The 18,297-nt window shown below is 43.2% G+C and overlaps 1 protein-coding gene, 1 long non-coding RNA gene and 1 pseudogene across 6 annotated transcripts; all 3 read left to right on the top strand.

Annotated features, from left to right (window-relative positions):
• Positions 1 to 4,473: 4,473 nt before the first annotated feature.
• Positions 4,474 to 8,670, top strand: LOC127321549 (uncharacterized). 5 transcript variants are annotated; one of them, XR_007864168.2, is made up of 3 exons: positions 4,474 to 5,419; positions 6,360 to 6,607; positions 8,512 to 8,670. XR_007864168.2 is itself a non-coding variant. In XM_051350574.2 (2 exons), the coding sequence occupies exons 1-2, from the start codon at positions 4,938 to 4,940 to the stop codon at positions 6,418 to 6,420; spliced, it is 543 nt and encodes a 180-aa protein (XP_051206534.1). In that variant the 5' UTR covers positions 4,474 to 4,937; the 3' UTR covers positions 6,421 to 8,505. The 5 variants fall into 5 exon arrangements, 2 of the variants coding, with proteins under 2 accessions (XP_051206534.1, XP_071684531.1); XR_007864166.2 differs by lacking the exon at positions 8,512 to 8,670 and adding an exon at positions 7,006 to 8,505; XR_007864170.2 differs by lacking the exon at positions 8,512 to 8,670 and adding an exon at positions 5,719 to 5,879 and having other exon boundaries at positions 6,360 to 8,505.
• Positions 8,671 to 12,564: 3,894 nt separating this feature from the next.
• On the top strand, positions 12,565 to 14,825 carry LOC127321547 (uncharacterized; annotated as a pseudogene).
• A 1,015-nt stretch (positions 14,826 to 15,840) lies between these two features.
• Positions 15,841 to 17,612, top strand: LOC127321543 (uncharacterized). Its single transcript, XR_007864161.2, has 3 exons — positions 15,841 to 16,252; positions 17,033 to 17,083; positions 17,168 to 17,612. It is a non-coding gene; the product is annotated as an uncharacterized lncRNA (long non-coding RNA).
• The last annotated feature ends 685 nt before the right edge of the window (positions 17,613 to 18,297 follow it).

Below are 18,297 nucleotides of genomic sequence, written 5' to 3'. Positions count from 1 at the left end.
AACAGTCTTCCCTTGCCACATTGTTGATGTTGGACAGCCCATTCTTAAAGATGAGGATGCTTATGCCGCCATAGAACATGAACCAAAGAGGGATGTGAAGAGGAAGCGTTTGAAGAGAAAACCACAGCCGGTGACATCACCACAGGCAGCATTGCTGAGATCATCCATAGGCATGTTTGCGAGAGTGGCATCATCAAGGAAGGGAGTGTCCCCTCAAACAAATGTTACTGTGCATTTCCCGTCTCCACATCTTCAACGGAGGCGTCGACCAAGGAAACTGAAATCACAGATTTGGAAAGATTTCAGCCCTATATATGAACATCGAAAAGTTTCTCAAGGTCGCTGCAAGCATTGCAACGAAGTGTTTCTTGCCTCTCAGAGTTCAGGGACTAACATTCGTAGGCATCTAAAGACTTGTGTTGTGAGGACTAACATGCATGAGATGGTGGCAAAAATGCGTGCTTCTTCATCATCACCAAAATGCCTTGCCTTGGATGACTGGCACTACAATCAAGAAGAGTCCAGGAAGCACCTTGCAAACATGATAGTTCAGCATGGGTTACCATTCTCGATTGTGGAATATAGTGGCTTTGTAAAGTTTGTGAAGAGCTTAAATCCTATGTTCAACATGGTTTCAAGAACAACTGTAAAAGAAGATTGCATGGATTCCTACAAAGAGCAAAGATCAATGTTACGGGAAATGTTGAAGAATTGTGGTGCTCGAGTCTCACTAACTGCGGACATGTGGACCTCCAACCAGAGGCTAGGATATTTATGTGTGACTTGTCATTTCATTGACAAGACATGGAAGATGCAGAAAAGAATACTTAGATTTTGTATGATGGAAACGCCACATAGTGGTTTTCGGATGTACAATGTCATGTTAAAGAGTTTGCAGTATTGGAATATTGAAGATAAAATCTGCAGCATTACACTAGACAATGCATCAGTCAACGGAAAAATGATGGAGTATCTGAAAGAAAATTTGACGAAGAAACAAATGTTGGCTTGTGGAGGTGAACTTTTTCACATCCGATGTGCTGCTCATGTGCTCAATCTTATCGTGCAAGATGGTCTGTTTGTAATGAAAGGTTCCATCGATAAGATCAGAGGTAGTGTCAACTATGTGAGGAGTTCACAAACTCGAGAGCAGCTATTTGATGACATAGTTAAGCAGTTGGGCATCATATGTGATAAGGAACCCTCTATTGATGTTGCCACACGATGGAACTCGACATACCTTATGATCGAGTCATCTCTGCCTTACATGGAAGCATTTGACGAGTTGGTGAACCAAGATCGCCAATTTAAGTATGCTCCTTCAGCTGAAGATTGGAAAATGGCTAAGGAGATCTGCTCACTATTGAAGGTCTTCTTCGAAGCTACAAAAGTAGTTTCAGGTTCTAGCTATCCAACGGCCAACCGTTACTTTCATGAAATATGGAGCATTAAACTGTTGTTGGAAAAACATGCAATGAGTAAAAACAAAGTGATTGCATCCATGGTGAGCAAGATGCAAAAAAAGTTTGACAAGTACTGGACTGAGTCATACTTGGCTAACTGCATACCTGTCATCCTCGATCCAAGATACAAGTTAGAACTCATTGAATTTCGCATCAAGCAAGCATTTGGAGATAAAGCAGGAGAACACCTAAAAAAGGTGGAAATGGTTCTCAATAGTCTGTTTGAAGAGTACTACAATAAGATGGGAGAATCTTTTGCTGATCAGTCAGGAAGAGAATTTCATGTTGATGAGGTTGCGGAGGTAGACAATCCATTAGCTGATTGGGAAGCCCATTTGAAAGTGAAGAAGAAACAAGCAACTAGTGAGCTCGATACATATCTGACCGGAGATCTTCACCCCCCGAAAAAAGATTTTGACATTTTGGAATGGTGGGCAACGCACAGTATTGAGTACCCAGTCCTATCTTGCATTGCTCGTGATGTCCTAGCCATTCAAGCATCGACCGTTGCATCAGAGTCTTCTTTTAGCGCCGGCGGGAGAGTCATTAGTGATCACAGGACCAGGCTGAAGAGTGACACAGTTGAGGGGTTGTTATGCCTCCAAGATTGGCTAAATGCCGCTGGTAAGTTATTCTATTGTTGAATAGTATAATAAAAATTTCAAATTTGTAAATGATTTGATGATCTTTCAATCTTGCATACACTAAACCAACTAATAAAGATGCTGAGGAGGAAGTATACTTGGTAAGTTGGACAGGAGTTCTCCAAAATTAGCATCAAACCAATTAATGTTTGTCTTTGTCTCACCCATACCTGGGCATGGGCAGCCCGGCCCGACGGCCCGGCCTAGGCCCGGCCCAAAAATACCCACTGGGCCGGGCTAAACTTGCACCTTGGGCCGGGCCTGGGCCTCATTTTATAGCCCGAAGCAACAATCGGGCCGGGCTTGGGCTTCCATTTTCAGCCCGAATTTAGCCCGGCCCGGCCCGACTATTCTAATCTGTGCAGATCTTGTATGTCTCGTCCCACAAATATCCCACCGCAGCCGCCATATAAAAGCCTCACTCTCCCCGCTCCTCACAACCCTAGCTAACAAAATCCCCTCTCCCAGCTCACAGCGGCGGCGCGGACTCCACCCTCCCCTCAGTTCCCCACCCTCCCACGACACATCCAAGACTTGCCGTCCGCTCGTATACACACGCCGCCGTCCGCTCGTATACACACGCCGCCGTCCGCTCGTATACACACGCCGCCGTCCGCCCGTGCGTCCCTGCGCAGATGCTGTGCAGATTTGTTTTCACGTTGTCCTCAAGTTGGCATCCTGGGCGGTTGCTGATAGATCTAGCTCTTATCGTTGCCTCCTTGTACCTCTAATATTCGTCATTTGTGTATGTATATAGATCTGTTGATTTGAGCCTGTAAGGGAACAAGGTCACGTGGATCGGTTGATGTTTCTCTGATTTGTTTGTATGTATGAACTCAAATGGATCTGTACAAACTAGCATCTATCAATCGTTGTGGTTGATTTCTGTTTTCTCCCCTACTTTCATACAGATTTCTTCTACTGTATGCAACAGTACGAGTTATTTTCAACCATATTTTCTCTACGAACTTGAATGGATTTGCTTGGAAAACGTCAGATTCGGGCCGTCGGGCCGGGCCTCGGGCTGTCGGGCTTTGACTCGGGCCGGGCTCGGGCCTGCGAAATGCTGAATTTGATCGGGCCGGGCCGGGCTCGGGCCTAACATACAGAGGTCGGGCTTTTCATGGCCCGGCCCGAAGCCCGGCCCGGCCCGAGAAATGCCCAGATATGGTCTCACCTACATCAAACTACCTAACAGGAGTTCCACCAAGCAAGCAAGTGCCGCAAAGAAGGCCGCACTCGCTCACGCTCCTCCGTGCCCTCCTCGTCGCTGCTCTCCTCCCCGGCGTCGAGCAGCTCACTGTCTCCCTCGATCTCACGTGAGTGCTTCCTTCACTACAACTACATTTAGTGAGATATATGAGTTATGTATCTGAAGTTCAGATTCTGAAAGACTATCAAATAATAATTCGTCGGAATGATCTTGTCTGATTACATTATGCAAGTTCATGCTGCGACCACCCAACTAATGGTTTGTTCCCACTTTTCTCCTTGAGATAGCGCGATCAGATGAAGAATTGCTGCTGTGATGGTACTGGGTGTCTCGAGTTAAGCCTTCATCGATTGCTTCTCAACTTGCATCATGATCCAATTCCAGCACCGTTGCTCCAAAAGAGATGGCTAGTGACAATGTATTGCTTGTGATTTAGCAATGAGTGTTAGAAAGGACTTGTTCTTGGTTTCTGCTTGTTGCTAGAATGGTACTAGTCGGACTTCATCCAAAATGCAGAGTACCATGAATATTGCATCGAGATAACAAACAGAACAAGCTAGTATTTGTACATAATTCAGGCATATGCATTTTTCTCTGCTAAACTTCTGCACAAGCATATGTTGATTCCTTGTGATCAATTCCGGTTCCATTTTCAAAGTGCATGCTTACCAGCAAATCTCTGAATGTTATGTCAAGATCTCCGCCTGTCATTAAGATAGTAGTATACAGGTATCATTGATAACAGGGCATTTTCCATTTAATAAACTGGCCTACCATTCTTCTCTATTAATGAAAATAGTAAGTTTTGCCTCGTTTAAAAAAAAACTGACTGTGCTGTTTCTCTCTCAGTACTAGTTTGTATTTGATATGAGTGAAGTGCAACAAAATGAAAATATTGGGAAGAGTTTATTTTCTCCTTGAGCTAGCATGCAGAGCCACGGCTAAGCCAGCTAGTGTATAGTATACCCGATCTTGATCAAAGAAACAGCGAAGCTAGCTAGTTTGCGTCGACGTGCGTCCGTATTGTCCGGCGGACTCCGTGAACAGCTCAGCGCGATTACACGGACTCCACGGACACCGGAAACTAGCTACACGGCTCAGTACGCAGACTTGACGGATGGCGCGGACGTGTCCGTCTGCATCCTGAGAGAGGAGGGTTCGTGCGCCTGCAATCCTGCATACAGGAGGTCTTCGCCGGCGGCCGGCCGGTGGCCGCCACAGCCACGACCTGATGCGCCTCAAGTCCGTGACGGGAGGAGCAGCGCCTGGACGTCGCCTAGCATCGGAGGGAGGCAGGACGAGGAGTGCCACCGTCTGCGTGCCGGAGGTTTCGCGGTGCCGGCCAGTTGGCCTCCATGGCCATGGGCCGATGGTTTAGCTCCATCTCCACGGACCTCCTCGTGCCCCGAGCGGCGGCCCACCCAACCTTTTTCGATCTGCGATCTCCCCTCCACGAGACGTTCGTGGACTGAGTCGGCTCATCCCGGACGCCGGGGACGGCATCCCCTGCTGCGGTTTCCCCGCCGTGTTTGCCTCACATGGACGGCAATCCCACTACCTGCTCACTTTGCTTCACCATGTATCCACCTCCAATCTCCTGGGTGTAGATTGTAGATCATGCCCTGGTTCATGTCCTCTGCTCATCTTCTTTGTCTGCGCGGAAGCAGGCACGCATATTTCCGCGACAGCAGCAGCCGCCGCAACTCCGCCATGCAACAGCAACCGCAGCAGGGGATCGGCGGCGACTTGGCATTCTCGCCGATACAGGGGATCGGAATCGGTGCGTCATCGTCGTCGGCGGCGGCGGGTGTGGAGAGCACGTTCGCGGCGGAGCAGATGGCGTACGAAGACGCCTGGAAGGCCAGCAACACGGACTTCACGACGCCCTTTGCCTCCATTGAGGACGCCATCACCAGGTGCGCCGATCTTGAGCCTCCCGTGTGCGCCGCCTCCCCAAGGAGCAGATCGGCATCGCTGCGTCATCGTCGTCGACGCAGGCAGCGGCGGGTGCAGCGAGCACGCGCGCGGCGGAGCAGATGGCGTACGAAAACGCTTGGAATCAGGACGCCCTTCTCCTCCATTAAGGACGCCATCACCAGGTGCGTCGATGTCCTTCAAATCTCCCTGATTGTTTTACCATGTTGGTGGTCGGCATATGTAGATATACGCAGGTTAATTAAAACATGGTTAACAATATATATTGAAAATTGCCTGATCAATAATTCTCCCTGTGAATTGTTAAAAGTAAGCATTCCCCCTGATAAACTAGAAAAGGGCTGACAAACATCGAACCCTCTGAACATTTTTATATTTCCGGACAGAATGTTCTGAAACCTGTTCATGTTTGCCTGAAATGTCTGCCAATTTATGAATAGTTGATCATTTGTCCCTTTTACAGAGATGTCTCTATTATATGCCCCTCGTGAATGAGTCAGGGTCATGTCCGATGATCCTTGATCAGGTTATTGTCTAACTAGCAGAGCCTTCAGAAATATGACAGGCTTTATGGCTTATGGACTGCAGGATCTACACATGAAAATCTCATACATGATTCTGCAGGTATACTGTTTTTTCAATTTTATCAGCTACTGTCATATTTGTACTCCTAAAATTAATTCTTGAGCAGCATATTTTCAACCTGCATATTGTGTGGGTGGGCATTTAGTAAACTCGCAAGTTATTCATAACTCAATTCTTGGATGTTAGTTGTGTCGTCCTTCTCTGTTATGACAACCACCTACATAGCAGTTTGTATCAGCAATATGAACACAGTCAACTTTAATAAGCATAAGTTGCTAACAAGCTAATGGTCATACGGTGGTTTTGCACGCTATTTACACCCATGAACAAAATCAGCATCAGGGAGCCCCTTGCCCATTTTAGTCTTTCCACTGGAGCATTTTTCAGATCCACCTGTAAGTTATACAACTAATGGTAAAATTTCAACTGCAAAATGAGCACATTATATCACGTTAAGAAATATCTGCATTTTTACATATAAAGTGATCATATTATTCTTAATCTATAAAACCTCTGCAGGTTCAGTTGTACACAACTAAGGAACTATATCATCAAGTGGATCAAGACAACACTGAATTAGTTAGAGCTAACGTTATCGTCAGGAAGCATACCATCTTTCTTCCCAATGTTCTCCACTACTATGCATGGATGCTGCACTGGAGTTGCCTGATCTGTTTTGAGATGGTCCGTACGAGCATGCTTGAAGCCCACTGAAAAGAAAATGTGAAAATATCTCAGGAGGGAGAGCATGCTTGAATGTTGCTTGGGTGAGTGCACACTTCATCTTTCTTTCCCAAATTGTGCTTGCTTGACCGTTGTTTGCTGGCTTTGGTTGCTATCGCCCATGGCTTCCATGTGTGCGACTACCACTCGCATTGTCCGATGGTGTAACCGGAGACAGCGCGCACTACAACTGATATGCCAATTAAACTAATATGGTTCTGCTACTGTAATTAATCTGCAAAACGAAAGTATGAAATAAATAAAAGAGTAAACTATAAAGAGGAAAGGCATATGATCCAAAGCCTTCTAAGACGAGAGCATGGCAGTTGCCAGTTCTACCGCCACAGTGGCTAGCTAGCCATGAACATCTACTAATTCAAATTATTAATCATGTCCAAAGTTGATTGAGATGCACCTCTATTTATATCAAGACCAATTCCAGGGTGAGGGATTTTCCTACAAGTTCAATATGTCCAAAGTGAAGAAAAAAGAGAAGTGACGAATAGGCCAACGTACGCTTTCAGGTGATGCATAAAGGTGTTCCGAAAAACAAAATTCAAATGTATGATATAAGATTTCTGTCACACATCAAATTACTTTGTAAGTATTGTTTTCTGTGTTGACAAAAACATCTCAGAACCTGCAACTCAAAATGCTTGTGTCATAGTATATTTGTAGGTTAGGACTTATTTCATGAAAAATGGAAGTGATCTGGGCAACCAGAAAATGTTGATTACTATTCTTAAAGATCATTTCTGATCATTTTACCGAGGATTTTAGCATTACAATTCACGGATGCATTGATTCATTTTTTTAGATAAAAAAATGGGCACTACCTTACAGATCTACTGAGTAAGTAGATCTTATAGTTGGACTGTCATGAGCTTTATATGACCAAGAAGATACGCACGTGACCTTTTGGTTTGCCATTGCGAGTAAAAGACTGACAAAGATATATGTTAGAACTCATTCATAGTCTTGCTCCTTTTTTTCATGATATTCGTGCTAGATCTCACTAAAGATTTTTCTATCATGATGTGAGCTGTTTCTCTTGATTTTATTACAATTTCTTGTTTATTGTAGCATGTTCAAAAGAATCAATATCATCATGGCAAGTCGCAATCTAGATGCATTTGCAGGATGGTCTATTCACTGTCATTTGTTGTGTACTATAAATATATTATGCATTAAGAAGATATTACATAAATTCCTCTGCACTTTAGTGTTATTATATGCTTTGCCTAGGTTTTATATTTTCCCCATGACTGATGTCATCTTTTTGTTTCATGTCTTAAGTTTCAGAAAGTGATTTTTTCTATTACTTCACTATGTTTTCTAAGCAACAATTATATCCTCAGTTTGTGCCAATTTGAGCTTCCATTTTATTCTTGCTGCATCATGCCTCTTAGGCTCTTAGCTATCATTGTCGGTATTATATTAATAACTCCAGATTTGTTCCTCCGTTTGGGCTTCCCATTAGTACCTTTTATGAGAGCCTTACTTCCATTAGGACTTGATAGCTGCACAAGTGTCTATGTTCTCATAACAAAATTTTGATCTGCATGTGAATTTTTCCATACCACGTTATAATGATGTTTTTATGTATCACTTCCTGGATTTGTTTTGAGCACAATTAGGATATGAGGAGCTGTGTTGCTTCGGCTGAAGATATTCAAATTGGGTCTATGCATGCATGTTGAGGTCTTTTAAGGACATGATCTCACCATGCTTTACATCGTTGCATTTTGTTACGGGTTTGTCGGCCGAACTCCACAACTTGGGGTTGTATGTTGGTTCCAATGGATGTAATTTTTTTCCATGCGCCATGTGGTTCGCTTTTTTTTTTACTGCTGATGATATGTCTATGTGAAAAGGGCTCACCTACCATCTGTATGTATTATTGCTACTAAATAAAAAATCTTATTTTGTGAAAATGTATCTTCTGCAGACCATCACCCTGCTGCACTTTAATCTCACGGGCAAGGACAATTTGTTACCAAGTGTGTCGAGTTCTTGAATCCAGCATTTTATTGTTTCGAATCTAGGGTTTTATTGTTTTCTTTATGTTTAATGGTGTACTCAAATTTGTGACAGATCAAAATTTGAAAGCTAATCAGCATGTCAGTTACTCATACATGTACCACGTCTACATGTATCTACACTTTTTGGTTGGTAGACAACTTCACTGACAATTAGGTCCAAACAATATTGAAGACGACTATTTAATATTCATGAAAACTTTGCAACACACTCTAAACAAAACCCTACCTTTTATTCTTCAACTTGCAACAAAAATGGGCGCGGCGTGCCGCCGCGCCATCTCTTGCTAGTTTGAAATATTCAAGAACATAGGGCTATGTTGTAACAGATTACAGATGTTCGCTTCTGCTGAGGCGAAGGCTTTTGCCGACATCCCAATGTGGAGGTAGAGCTTCCTGATTTATCTTCAGGTTTTACCATGTTTATGTTACAGATATTAGTTTCCATTTGCTTCGAATCAAACAAAAGAGGAGATGCAAATTATTGCAGTTTCCTCTTTAGTATTTTACAACAACAAACATAATAGATAATACTGGGAGTTAGCACGAGATCTTAGGGAGAGTGCTCATTTACTTTACATATAATGAACTAACACTAATTTTCAACTTAATTAAATAATAATGAACTAACACAATTTTTCAACTTAATTAAATAATAATGAATTAACACTAATTTGTATGCTCTCCATTTGCTATGTATCAATTCTATATGATATAAAAATAATTTGGTACAGACGATCTCATTTTTCCTTGGATGCTACTTCGAGTCAGTAAGGCCACTATATACCGATGTTCTCATCGGTGGGATGTTATAGTTTTAAATAGCCGGCTATAGCCCCGCTATAGTCTTTCGAGCAAGGTGCGGCTAAAGGCATTCGCATGCTAAAAGATGGCCCTTCGAGCAAGGTGCGGCTAAAGTCATTCTCATGCTAAAAGATGGCTATAGCCCACTATAGCCTGGCTATAGCCCTTTTCACAGGTTGCGGTTATATCCTATAGCCAGCTATTTAAAACTATACAAATCATTAAGTTGAATAAAACTTATGCATATTCTATTTAATAAATCTTGTGTCTATGTCCTTTGCTGAGAGCATGCATCCTGAATTTATGGTATTGTACCTGTAGTATAATGTTCGGTGAGGACCATTCTGACTCTAATATGGTTCAGTTACTTGCCTTGATGGACTTACTGATCACTGGTGTTTGATCAGTTAACCATTTTATCTATGGTGTATTTGTATGTGAGAGCTGTTAAAGTCACATTTGTGTAGTGTATACAGGTTCAGACGTGTCTCCCTTATTATTTTTGCTTCTGTAACAATGGCAGCAAGGTGGAGGCTGAGTGGGCCGGCAAAGTGAAGGAAGATTGTTGTCGAGGTTGACTGGCAGAAGTGCCCCGTTAACTACGAGCTGCTCAAGACTCGAGAGTGGCCTCACAGTGTTGCCAGGATGATACAACATAATTACGTTTTTTTTTACTTTACATTGTCGCTGAAGTAGTGAAATTTATGTTAACAACGTTGATGAGTTCTTAACGATGCTAAAACAATGTGGTATGTTCTGGTTTGATGTATTGAAGGAAAATGGAAACTCCTGTTGTTTCAGTTCATATGGTGCAAATTAAAATATTGTGCACATGACTGTATTTATTTTCCTCTCATGATACAAAATACAAGATTAAGCTGATGCCATTGTGTACTTTGATACAAAATACATGTTTGTGAGTCATTCACATGTTGTATACATGTTTCTGACATATTCAGTAACGAGAGCCCTCAATGCTTAGTCATAAAAGTATTTGGTCCACACCTTTCATCATGGCAACGATCACCTACATTCATTTAATTTTTCTTGTTGCCTAGCTTGCCCACACTTCTTTTAATAAACAAATAAATATTTGATGATTTCAGAAACCGCAGCTTATAAATTAAAAGATGTGAAAATTTTGAAGTTTAGTCACAATTTGTGAAAGTTTCTCTCATAATGTTTACTATTATACGGGAATCCGTGGTATTGGTAGGTCAGAAAACCAGAACAAAATTGTGCGAATATTAGGAAAAACACACATGTTTTGTCTTAGATTTCCAAAAAAAATTGTGTGAATATTTAAGTTGGAAATCTGGAAACTATATGGATAGATTGGCCATGAAAAATAATTCAAATCATTCCAATGGTAGGCACAGTTTTTTTTAAACGAGTCAACATCTAAAACGTAACACGTTTGAATATTAGAAGAAAAAAATCAGGAGCTTATCTGCCATTAATTTATACTTACTTAGTAGCATTAATAACGTGATATGCCTGTTTCGCCGAGACTGTTAAAACTGTATTTTTCTCTAAAGAACTATGATCTTGTCTCTTTCATGTGATGGCTATTTGGTGGTAGGATTTTTTAATGCATACTAGTAGACGTCATTATCATCCATATATAGGATTTTCATTCGAACTTTTTTAAACTTTCAAAAGCAAATTTTGAATTTATTCGAAAACAAGGTGTAGCTCAGGAGCCATTAGGCCGTGGCCCTATGCACCACCAGAGAGCGCTACATGCGGGTCACTAGCCCTACGTTAGAAGGGCTCTCGCGTGGTCTGGAACACATTCTGTTAAGAGCAACTCTAATAGTATAGCCGGTTGTTGGCTATAAGCAAGATGCCATGTCATCTATAGCCCCACCATGTAGCTAATAAGTACAACAGTTGGCTATAACTATAATTTTTTTTTTGAACTTGCTATAACTATAAGAATGTACTACTTTCTTGGTGGATGACTCACCTTTCATTCACACAACTTACCTAGGAGGACGTGTACCTAGCTCTATCATAAGAGCTCATTTACACTCTCTCATGTTCTCTCTCCTCCAACTAGACATAAATATATTATTTTAATCCTTATAATCAGCTGACTATGATTTATTGTACTTGCTCTAAGGCCGAACGACTGCGCTGCTAAGCCCCGCTAGAACAAAATCCCACAATACCTTCCACCCACCACCGCCGTGTTCTAGCATCCTCCCGGCGAGCAGCAGCCACCACGGAGAGAGGCGGTGCGACGACGGCATGGTACAATTACCAACATTGTCTTTCATCCAACCTTTCTTGTTTCTACCGTCTCTTTTTTTATTCCTTCTGCAATCACAAGATGAAGTAAATGTCCAGCTGAGATGTAACCCAGTAACCAACATCTGATTGTAACCCAGTAATCCACCACCTTAGCCATCTTTGCACGCTTGGATTGAAGCCTGATGTCTGCGTTTTGAACTCCAGATGTTAGTGCATTCATGTTCTTTGATCCGAGATGTTAGTGTGTGCTTTGCTAGCTAGACATGTATTGTAACTTGTAAGTACTTGTGTTTGCTCTGGCATGAATTAATAAGTCGTATTACTAGTGTCGTTGTTCTTGTTCATGAATGATAGTCGGTATCGTTATTTCTCTCAAATTTGCCGAGTTGACTATCATATTGTTGCCAAATAGAGGCTGTTCTTTGGTTTGTGTAGCCACTGATTGCCAAGGAAGTAACCCCTCCATTAGGTCCACATTCCCTCGACGGGGGTGGATAATGGAGGGAGAGAGAACATCCGGGCTGGGGATGTCCGTTCTTTCACTCCTGACCGGGTATCCTATTGCCATCCCTAGTTGTATAGTAAAGTTTAAAGATAGTACTATGTGACAGCATGGATTACTTGCAAAGGAAATAAGAGATGGGAGTGCATTTTGAACTTTGGTGGCCACACAATGTTTTTTGTGAAGCTAACAATGCACATGATTTTTTTTGTACCATATAATTCTTTTCAAGGGTTCTTTGTAGGACAGTGGGTTTAAACAATTAATTGGTTCTAGTATTTTAACCAAGATCCCACTGAAAAGCTTCCATCTAGTTTTGTATTAAATGTACCCCTTTTCAATATTTGTTTCAGATTGCAGGAAAGGGGTGAAAGCATCTAGTAGTTTCTGTTGACTAAAGATGAACAAGGGGAAGATTTTCAAGTTAGCAAAGGGATTTTTTTCGAAACGGAGCCAAAAGATTTGCATCCTTCTATTACTTAAGGATAATAGTTTGACAAATAAAATAAAAACAACGGACAAAGTACGAAGACATTACTCTCCCGGTATTTCATGGTTCAAATGCTTCGCACCCGTGGCAAGCCAAAGCCTAGTCTCACTCTTGATGATATCAAGGAGGATTGTAGGCGGGGCAGATTTGTTATTAAAAACTCTCGCATTCCTCTCCTTCCAAACCGTCCAGCTAACAAGTATGGTGAGAGAGGCCATCGCCTTGCATTGTGGGGATCCTTTGCTAGCAATTTTACTCAACCACGCCTTGACGGAGAGGTTTTTTTCACCGACGGCCGAACTTCTCAGCTCCTGTCCTCTAGAGTTACGCCGATGACCCCGATAAATAACCGTCTGCGTAGGCATATGGCCGTCGGCGTACATGGAATTTCCTGTAGTGAGATGGAGCCCAAGCCACTCCTTGATCATGCCCCAAAGTCTCTTAATAGGTGAGCCGCCGTTTCTTGAGGGATTTATAGGAAGGGCAAAAAATTGCATAAGGGTAGCACGTGAAAGGGTTGAGAAAAAGCCTTGCATATTATACACGGATAGGCGTAACAAGAAGAGAGACATGCCATCCCTATGGGTTGAGCGCATCAATGATGGCACATGACTGCATGGGGTACGAATCCATCACACTCAAACTGTCAGAAGGAATGTTGAACTATTGGTGTTTGCTCGAAATACATTACAATCGCTTGTGTTTTTTATAAATCCTATTAGTCTTTTGAATGCTCATATTAAGACAACACCAGATCAAGAGAATACTACAGCTAGCCTTACATTCTGTTGTTAAAGTTGCTCTTTTCTTTTATCTAAGTGCAAGGTGAACTATCGCAACTTCATGCATGGATTCATGAAGGAGAACGTCCAACTGAACAGGAAGGTCCTCTCCAAGCTGTCAATGCATGAGCCTTAGAGTAGAGCCGAAAAAACGCAAACTGAAAACAACGAGTTCAGTGCATCGAAAACGCGAGTTCTGTCGAAATTCGCAGTGGCGCAGAATAGAAACCGTAAAAAGGAACTGAAAAGAGGAATTCGAAATGGCGCGTGTAAATTTAGGCGATGATCATAGTTCTAGATAACATAGATGCTCCGATTGTTCATCGATACTTAATATAGTTCTTGAAATTGAAAACGTAATTAGTGGTACACCAGCAAGCGCAATCTAGCTAAGCAAAATGCGGCCTATATGACCTATAGCGTGCGGCGGTACCGGTGCTGGCGGAGATGGTCGGCGGCGTGGAAGATCTTCACGCGTCGTCCTTGTCAAGCTCGACTATTTAGAGCTTGACACGACGGACGCGGGCCTTCCGGCGGGCCGCCTCGTACTCCCTGACCTGGCGGACAGCGTCGGCCTCCTCCCGGCGGAAGCGCGCCCTCGCCTCCGCCTCGCTGACGGCCTTCGTCTGCGCCATGACCTCCTCGTCGCTGCCGTGGACGTAGTCCCCGTCTGAGAAGGTTGGCGACCGCGCGGGGACGATGTCATCCTCGTCGTTGCTCGCCAGCACGGGCAGCCGCGGTGCGCGGCTCGACTGCCCGGAGGAGGAGCCCTCGCCTTGGTTGGCGAAGCATGCGATCTTCCCTGGGGGCGTGAGCCCCCAGTTCGTCCACCGACGAGCGCTCCGCTTCCGCGCGCCCTCGCTCTTGTTCCATTTCCGCTGCTCCGCATCGGTGCGGAAGACAGACGGACGCGGCGGCGAGTCGCCGCCGCCCAATCCCGCGGCACGGCAGGCGGAGCCTCCACGGGGAGCCATCGCGTGGCGGCGGGCTTCGGATCGGTGGCTGGGGCTACGTGGATTGCTCGTCGGAGCTGGCGACTGGCGGCAGCGGAGGGAGAGGAATGGCGGAGGGGAGTAGGGTTTGCGAACCGAACTACCCTCCGCGAACCCTTTTAATACGGGGCGTCCGCTCGATTTCTCGGACCCCTGAACTTCGTTTACGGGTCAGTCCATGTTTTCCGGCTCTGTTCTGCGCGCGATTCGATCCGAACCCGTAAATCCGCCGGAAAAGTTCAGTTCCGACGGGATTTACGTGCTCTGTTAGAGATGCCCTTACAGCTTGAAGGCCCTTTTTGATGTATCTCGCACTGCATTTTCAGGGAACAGGCCGCCTGCCCAAAAAGAGGGCCTAGCATGTAGCATCTATTCTGTGAACCAGTTAGTCCAATAAGTCAGTGCAGTCATGTTGGTCTTCCGTTTTCCCTATATGGCAGCTAAAACTTACTACTACCTAGCAATATATATTGATTATGAACTGTGTAACAAAACCAGTAGAGAATGGTGACCCTTCTTGCGAAAAGTCCTTTTGGATCATGGGCACCAGTGCTCTCATTGTATTAAAAAATTCGAAAATTATATTTATATATTTCAAAAAAGTATGTAACAAAATTCTAAAAGTAGCTAATGATGTATTCCACTAACATATAAAATCTCAATTACAAATGTTTTATTTTCTGAGCTACACAAAAATGACAAAGTCTGATTTTTTTTTTTTGGAGATTTGAATCACTATACTCAGATTCACATATTTGTTGTTTTTATGCAGCCCAAAATACACATTACCAGTTGAAAATTTATACGTTTGTGGGATACAATACTAACTACATCATGATTATTTTCAGATTTTTCTGAAACTTAAAAATATGATTTTTAATTATTTTTCTGAAAAGGGATCACTGGTGCTCATGTGCACCAAATCTCTAACTTATCTTGAGCCATCAATTAGATTGAATGCAGCGATCCCAATCCGCGATAGAGAACAAGACAGCAAGTGAGCGCCTCAACCTCGTTGGCTGAGCCTCATGGATTTCTCAAGGCTTAAAGTAGAAGTTCTTCGAACCTTCTTTGTGTCTGTTCGTCCCCACTCCAATAGACCCCTTCTTGGCTTGTCATGTTGGCTATGTGACTTATAAATAACCCTGCTCTTGGGAGCATTTTAGCGCTTGATTTTGAGAGAAAGAAGAGAGCAATGCATGAACCTTTGATTATCTTTTTGTTTCGATGAGTTGTAGTGCATGATATTCAGAATTGAGGGATTTTATGGTACCCTCAAATGAATACCAGCCCTTCATTTCCGTCTATCTAAAAGGCTCACAAGAGTTCATACTTGTGTCAACAAAATTGCCACCGCACCAGAAAAAGGCTGTAGACAGGCCCAGCCAATAAAGCCCAAGTTGGTATTTCAGTGTGTGACACGTCTCAACAACAAAAAAGCCATAACATTTTCTTCTTCCTCCATGAGTTCGTCCTCACAGCCTTGGTGGCGCCACCGATCTCCACCGCCGCCTCGGTCCCTCCCGTCGGCATGAACAAATCCTTCGCCAACATCTCCGCCTAGCCCCACCAGTTCGTCTCCCTCAACACGCTCCATTGACCTCCCCCCCCGATCGGCCGATCCAAGATCCCACGGAGCCGCCCTCCTTTTTTGCCAAGACGGCGGAGCTCGTCAGACGGTTCCGGGAGTAGGTCCAGGCGTCCCTCGCGGCGCGCTACTAGCGTTCCGCGCCATCAGGTCCCCAAGTTGGCCTTGACATGAAATGGGGAACCAGATGGAGGGCCAATCCCGGCGGTCTGTTAGTTCAGAACATGTCACAAGAGGTCTGTCAGTTCAGAAATATATTTAGTGTTCTTTTCTTCTATTGGGTTACATAAATGAGTTCATATCACAATTATATTTCAACGATGCATTGCACAGTTATATTCTCTTCGCCTTTTCCACAATTTGTAAGACGGATGGCATGTGAATCCATGCAACTATGCAAGTAACAACAGTGAGATCCTTTTTCTTTCATGAAGTTAGCTGCCCATTCTGATGTTACTGTCAACGTTTCAAGTTCTCAAGAGATTTAGATGCTTCAAATTATGCAGTTTTAACTTTATAATAGTAATACCATGCACTGAACTAAACACATACTTGAAATTTCTCCATATTACTGTTTCATAATTTCTGCCAGGGAGAACATGTGAAACAACTATTTAACACATACATTTTGTTATACTAGTTCTGCCATCTTCATTTATAAGATCATGTTATTGTTTTTTTCCAAATGGCATATCATGTTATTGTGCCTGCCACTAATTAGACAAAGACGGCACTCTACTGGTGCAGCATGCTATTAACTAGAATGTACTTAGTACATGTCAATGGAGCAGTAAAGTAAACTTATTCAGTACTCCTAGTTAATTGCTTCCATGATTTTCTGCGTCACCACTTCTGCATAGAAGTGTGCCAGCTATCATGTGTGATTTTGATTACTTTTTTTTTTTTTAAAAAAAACCTTGTACTTGTTCAGTGTTGGCCATTGTAATTTTGGTTAGCAATGTTTCAGTCTTATATCATATGCCTATTCTAAAACAAGCCTGCTGGATGGCTTGCAGGTAGCCCTCTCTCTGGTGTACCTCCGAGCCCTATGGACATCCTTCCTGAAGGTGAGACAACCAGTTGATTCATTCTGTTGTTCTGCTGGCAAACGATCTCCACTAATTCCGCTGTTCTATTTCCAACTGTCCTAGGTATCGTGGTCTGTTGCACGACATCCTGGCGTTGAACACCCCCTATGCCCGCATCTCCCCTACCGGGTGATCCTCATCGCTCGACATGCCGTGTGAACTAACTGGTATATTAGGCAGTTAACTGAACTTGGTGAAGCGACGCATCTGAGATCGATTGGCGTAATTGATATTATGTACTAGATATTGGATCATATATACGGCTTACGCTCAGTGGTGATCTGTTTTCTAATAGATACATACGTTATGTACCATCTGACTCATGTTACTGTTGTGTTAGTGAGATACAGTCTCGATGTTAGGCCAGGTAATATACACTCTGTTTGGCAGTTTGTGTGTTTCTTGAATGACTGTAACCTCATGCTGCTACGTTTGCATTGCGTGCACCAGTGCATGCGTAATGTGGTCACCGATTCCATGTTTTCTTCTGCTTTTTTTTTCTTTTTTTATTATTATTGCTGCCAGATGTTGTAACCCAAAGTAGTTCCATCTGTTGTTGCATAATTGTATAGAGTATTTTGCAAGTGCTTTGCATCCCAAAGCCTATCTCAATCATAACCTCGTTGGACCCTTGACAGAGAGGTGTTGCCCAGCGCTTGCGTTTCCTTCTCTTTTGTTTTTGCTCCCACCAGTTGCTGGAGGTTTATCACCACTTTCAAATGAGCTCTGGTCACTTGACGATACATAAAGATTCGAGTAAGATATATCTATTACTCTGTCCCACCAGAAACTACCATTGACATGTACAGAAAGCAAAACCTCACGCTTGTTTCTTTACCATCTATACATGCCAGTATATTGGCAATGAAGATGAGTGGTACAAGCAATTTTATGCCTGGAAATTGCTGCCGAAATTAATCTTCACCATGACTTCTACTGCATGAAAGATATGATCCCTGTCTCGCAACAAAGACTAGTGACACCCAGAAATTCAGGTATTGCAATTTATTTCCTTAAACACAACACCTCAATATTGTGTGCAAGAAACAATAGATATGACTACATTGTATCTGAAAATCAATGTGACCGAATCATCCAATTGGACATTTGTGCTAAATTAGGAATAAGAAATATTTGCCCTCCTCCAGATTGCTATGAATCATCAAGCACGTTGTTGTTGTCCTCATCACCAG

This window comes from Lolium perenne, chromosome 3, assembly GCF_019359855.2.
Source record: "Lolium perenne isolate Kyuss_39 chromosome 3, Kyuss_2.0, whole genome shotgun sequence".
Lineage (NCBI taxonomy): Eukaryota > Viridiplantae > Streptophyta > Magnoliopsida > Poales > Poaceae > Lolium > Lolium perenne.
The sequence above is the reverse complement of the archived record's forward strand: the minus strand, read 5'-3'. Positions and strand labels throughout refer to the sequence as shown.

Coding starts and splice junctions, on each gene's coding strand:
- LOC127321549 (XM_051350574.2), top strand. CDS start 4,938: ATGCCCTGGTTCATGTCCTCTGCTCATCTTCTTTGTCTGCGCGGAAGC. Junction 5,420..6,359: donor ATTAAGGACGCCATCACCAG/GTGCGTCGATGT, acceptor AAACCTCTGCAG/GTTCAGTTGTACACAACTAA.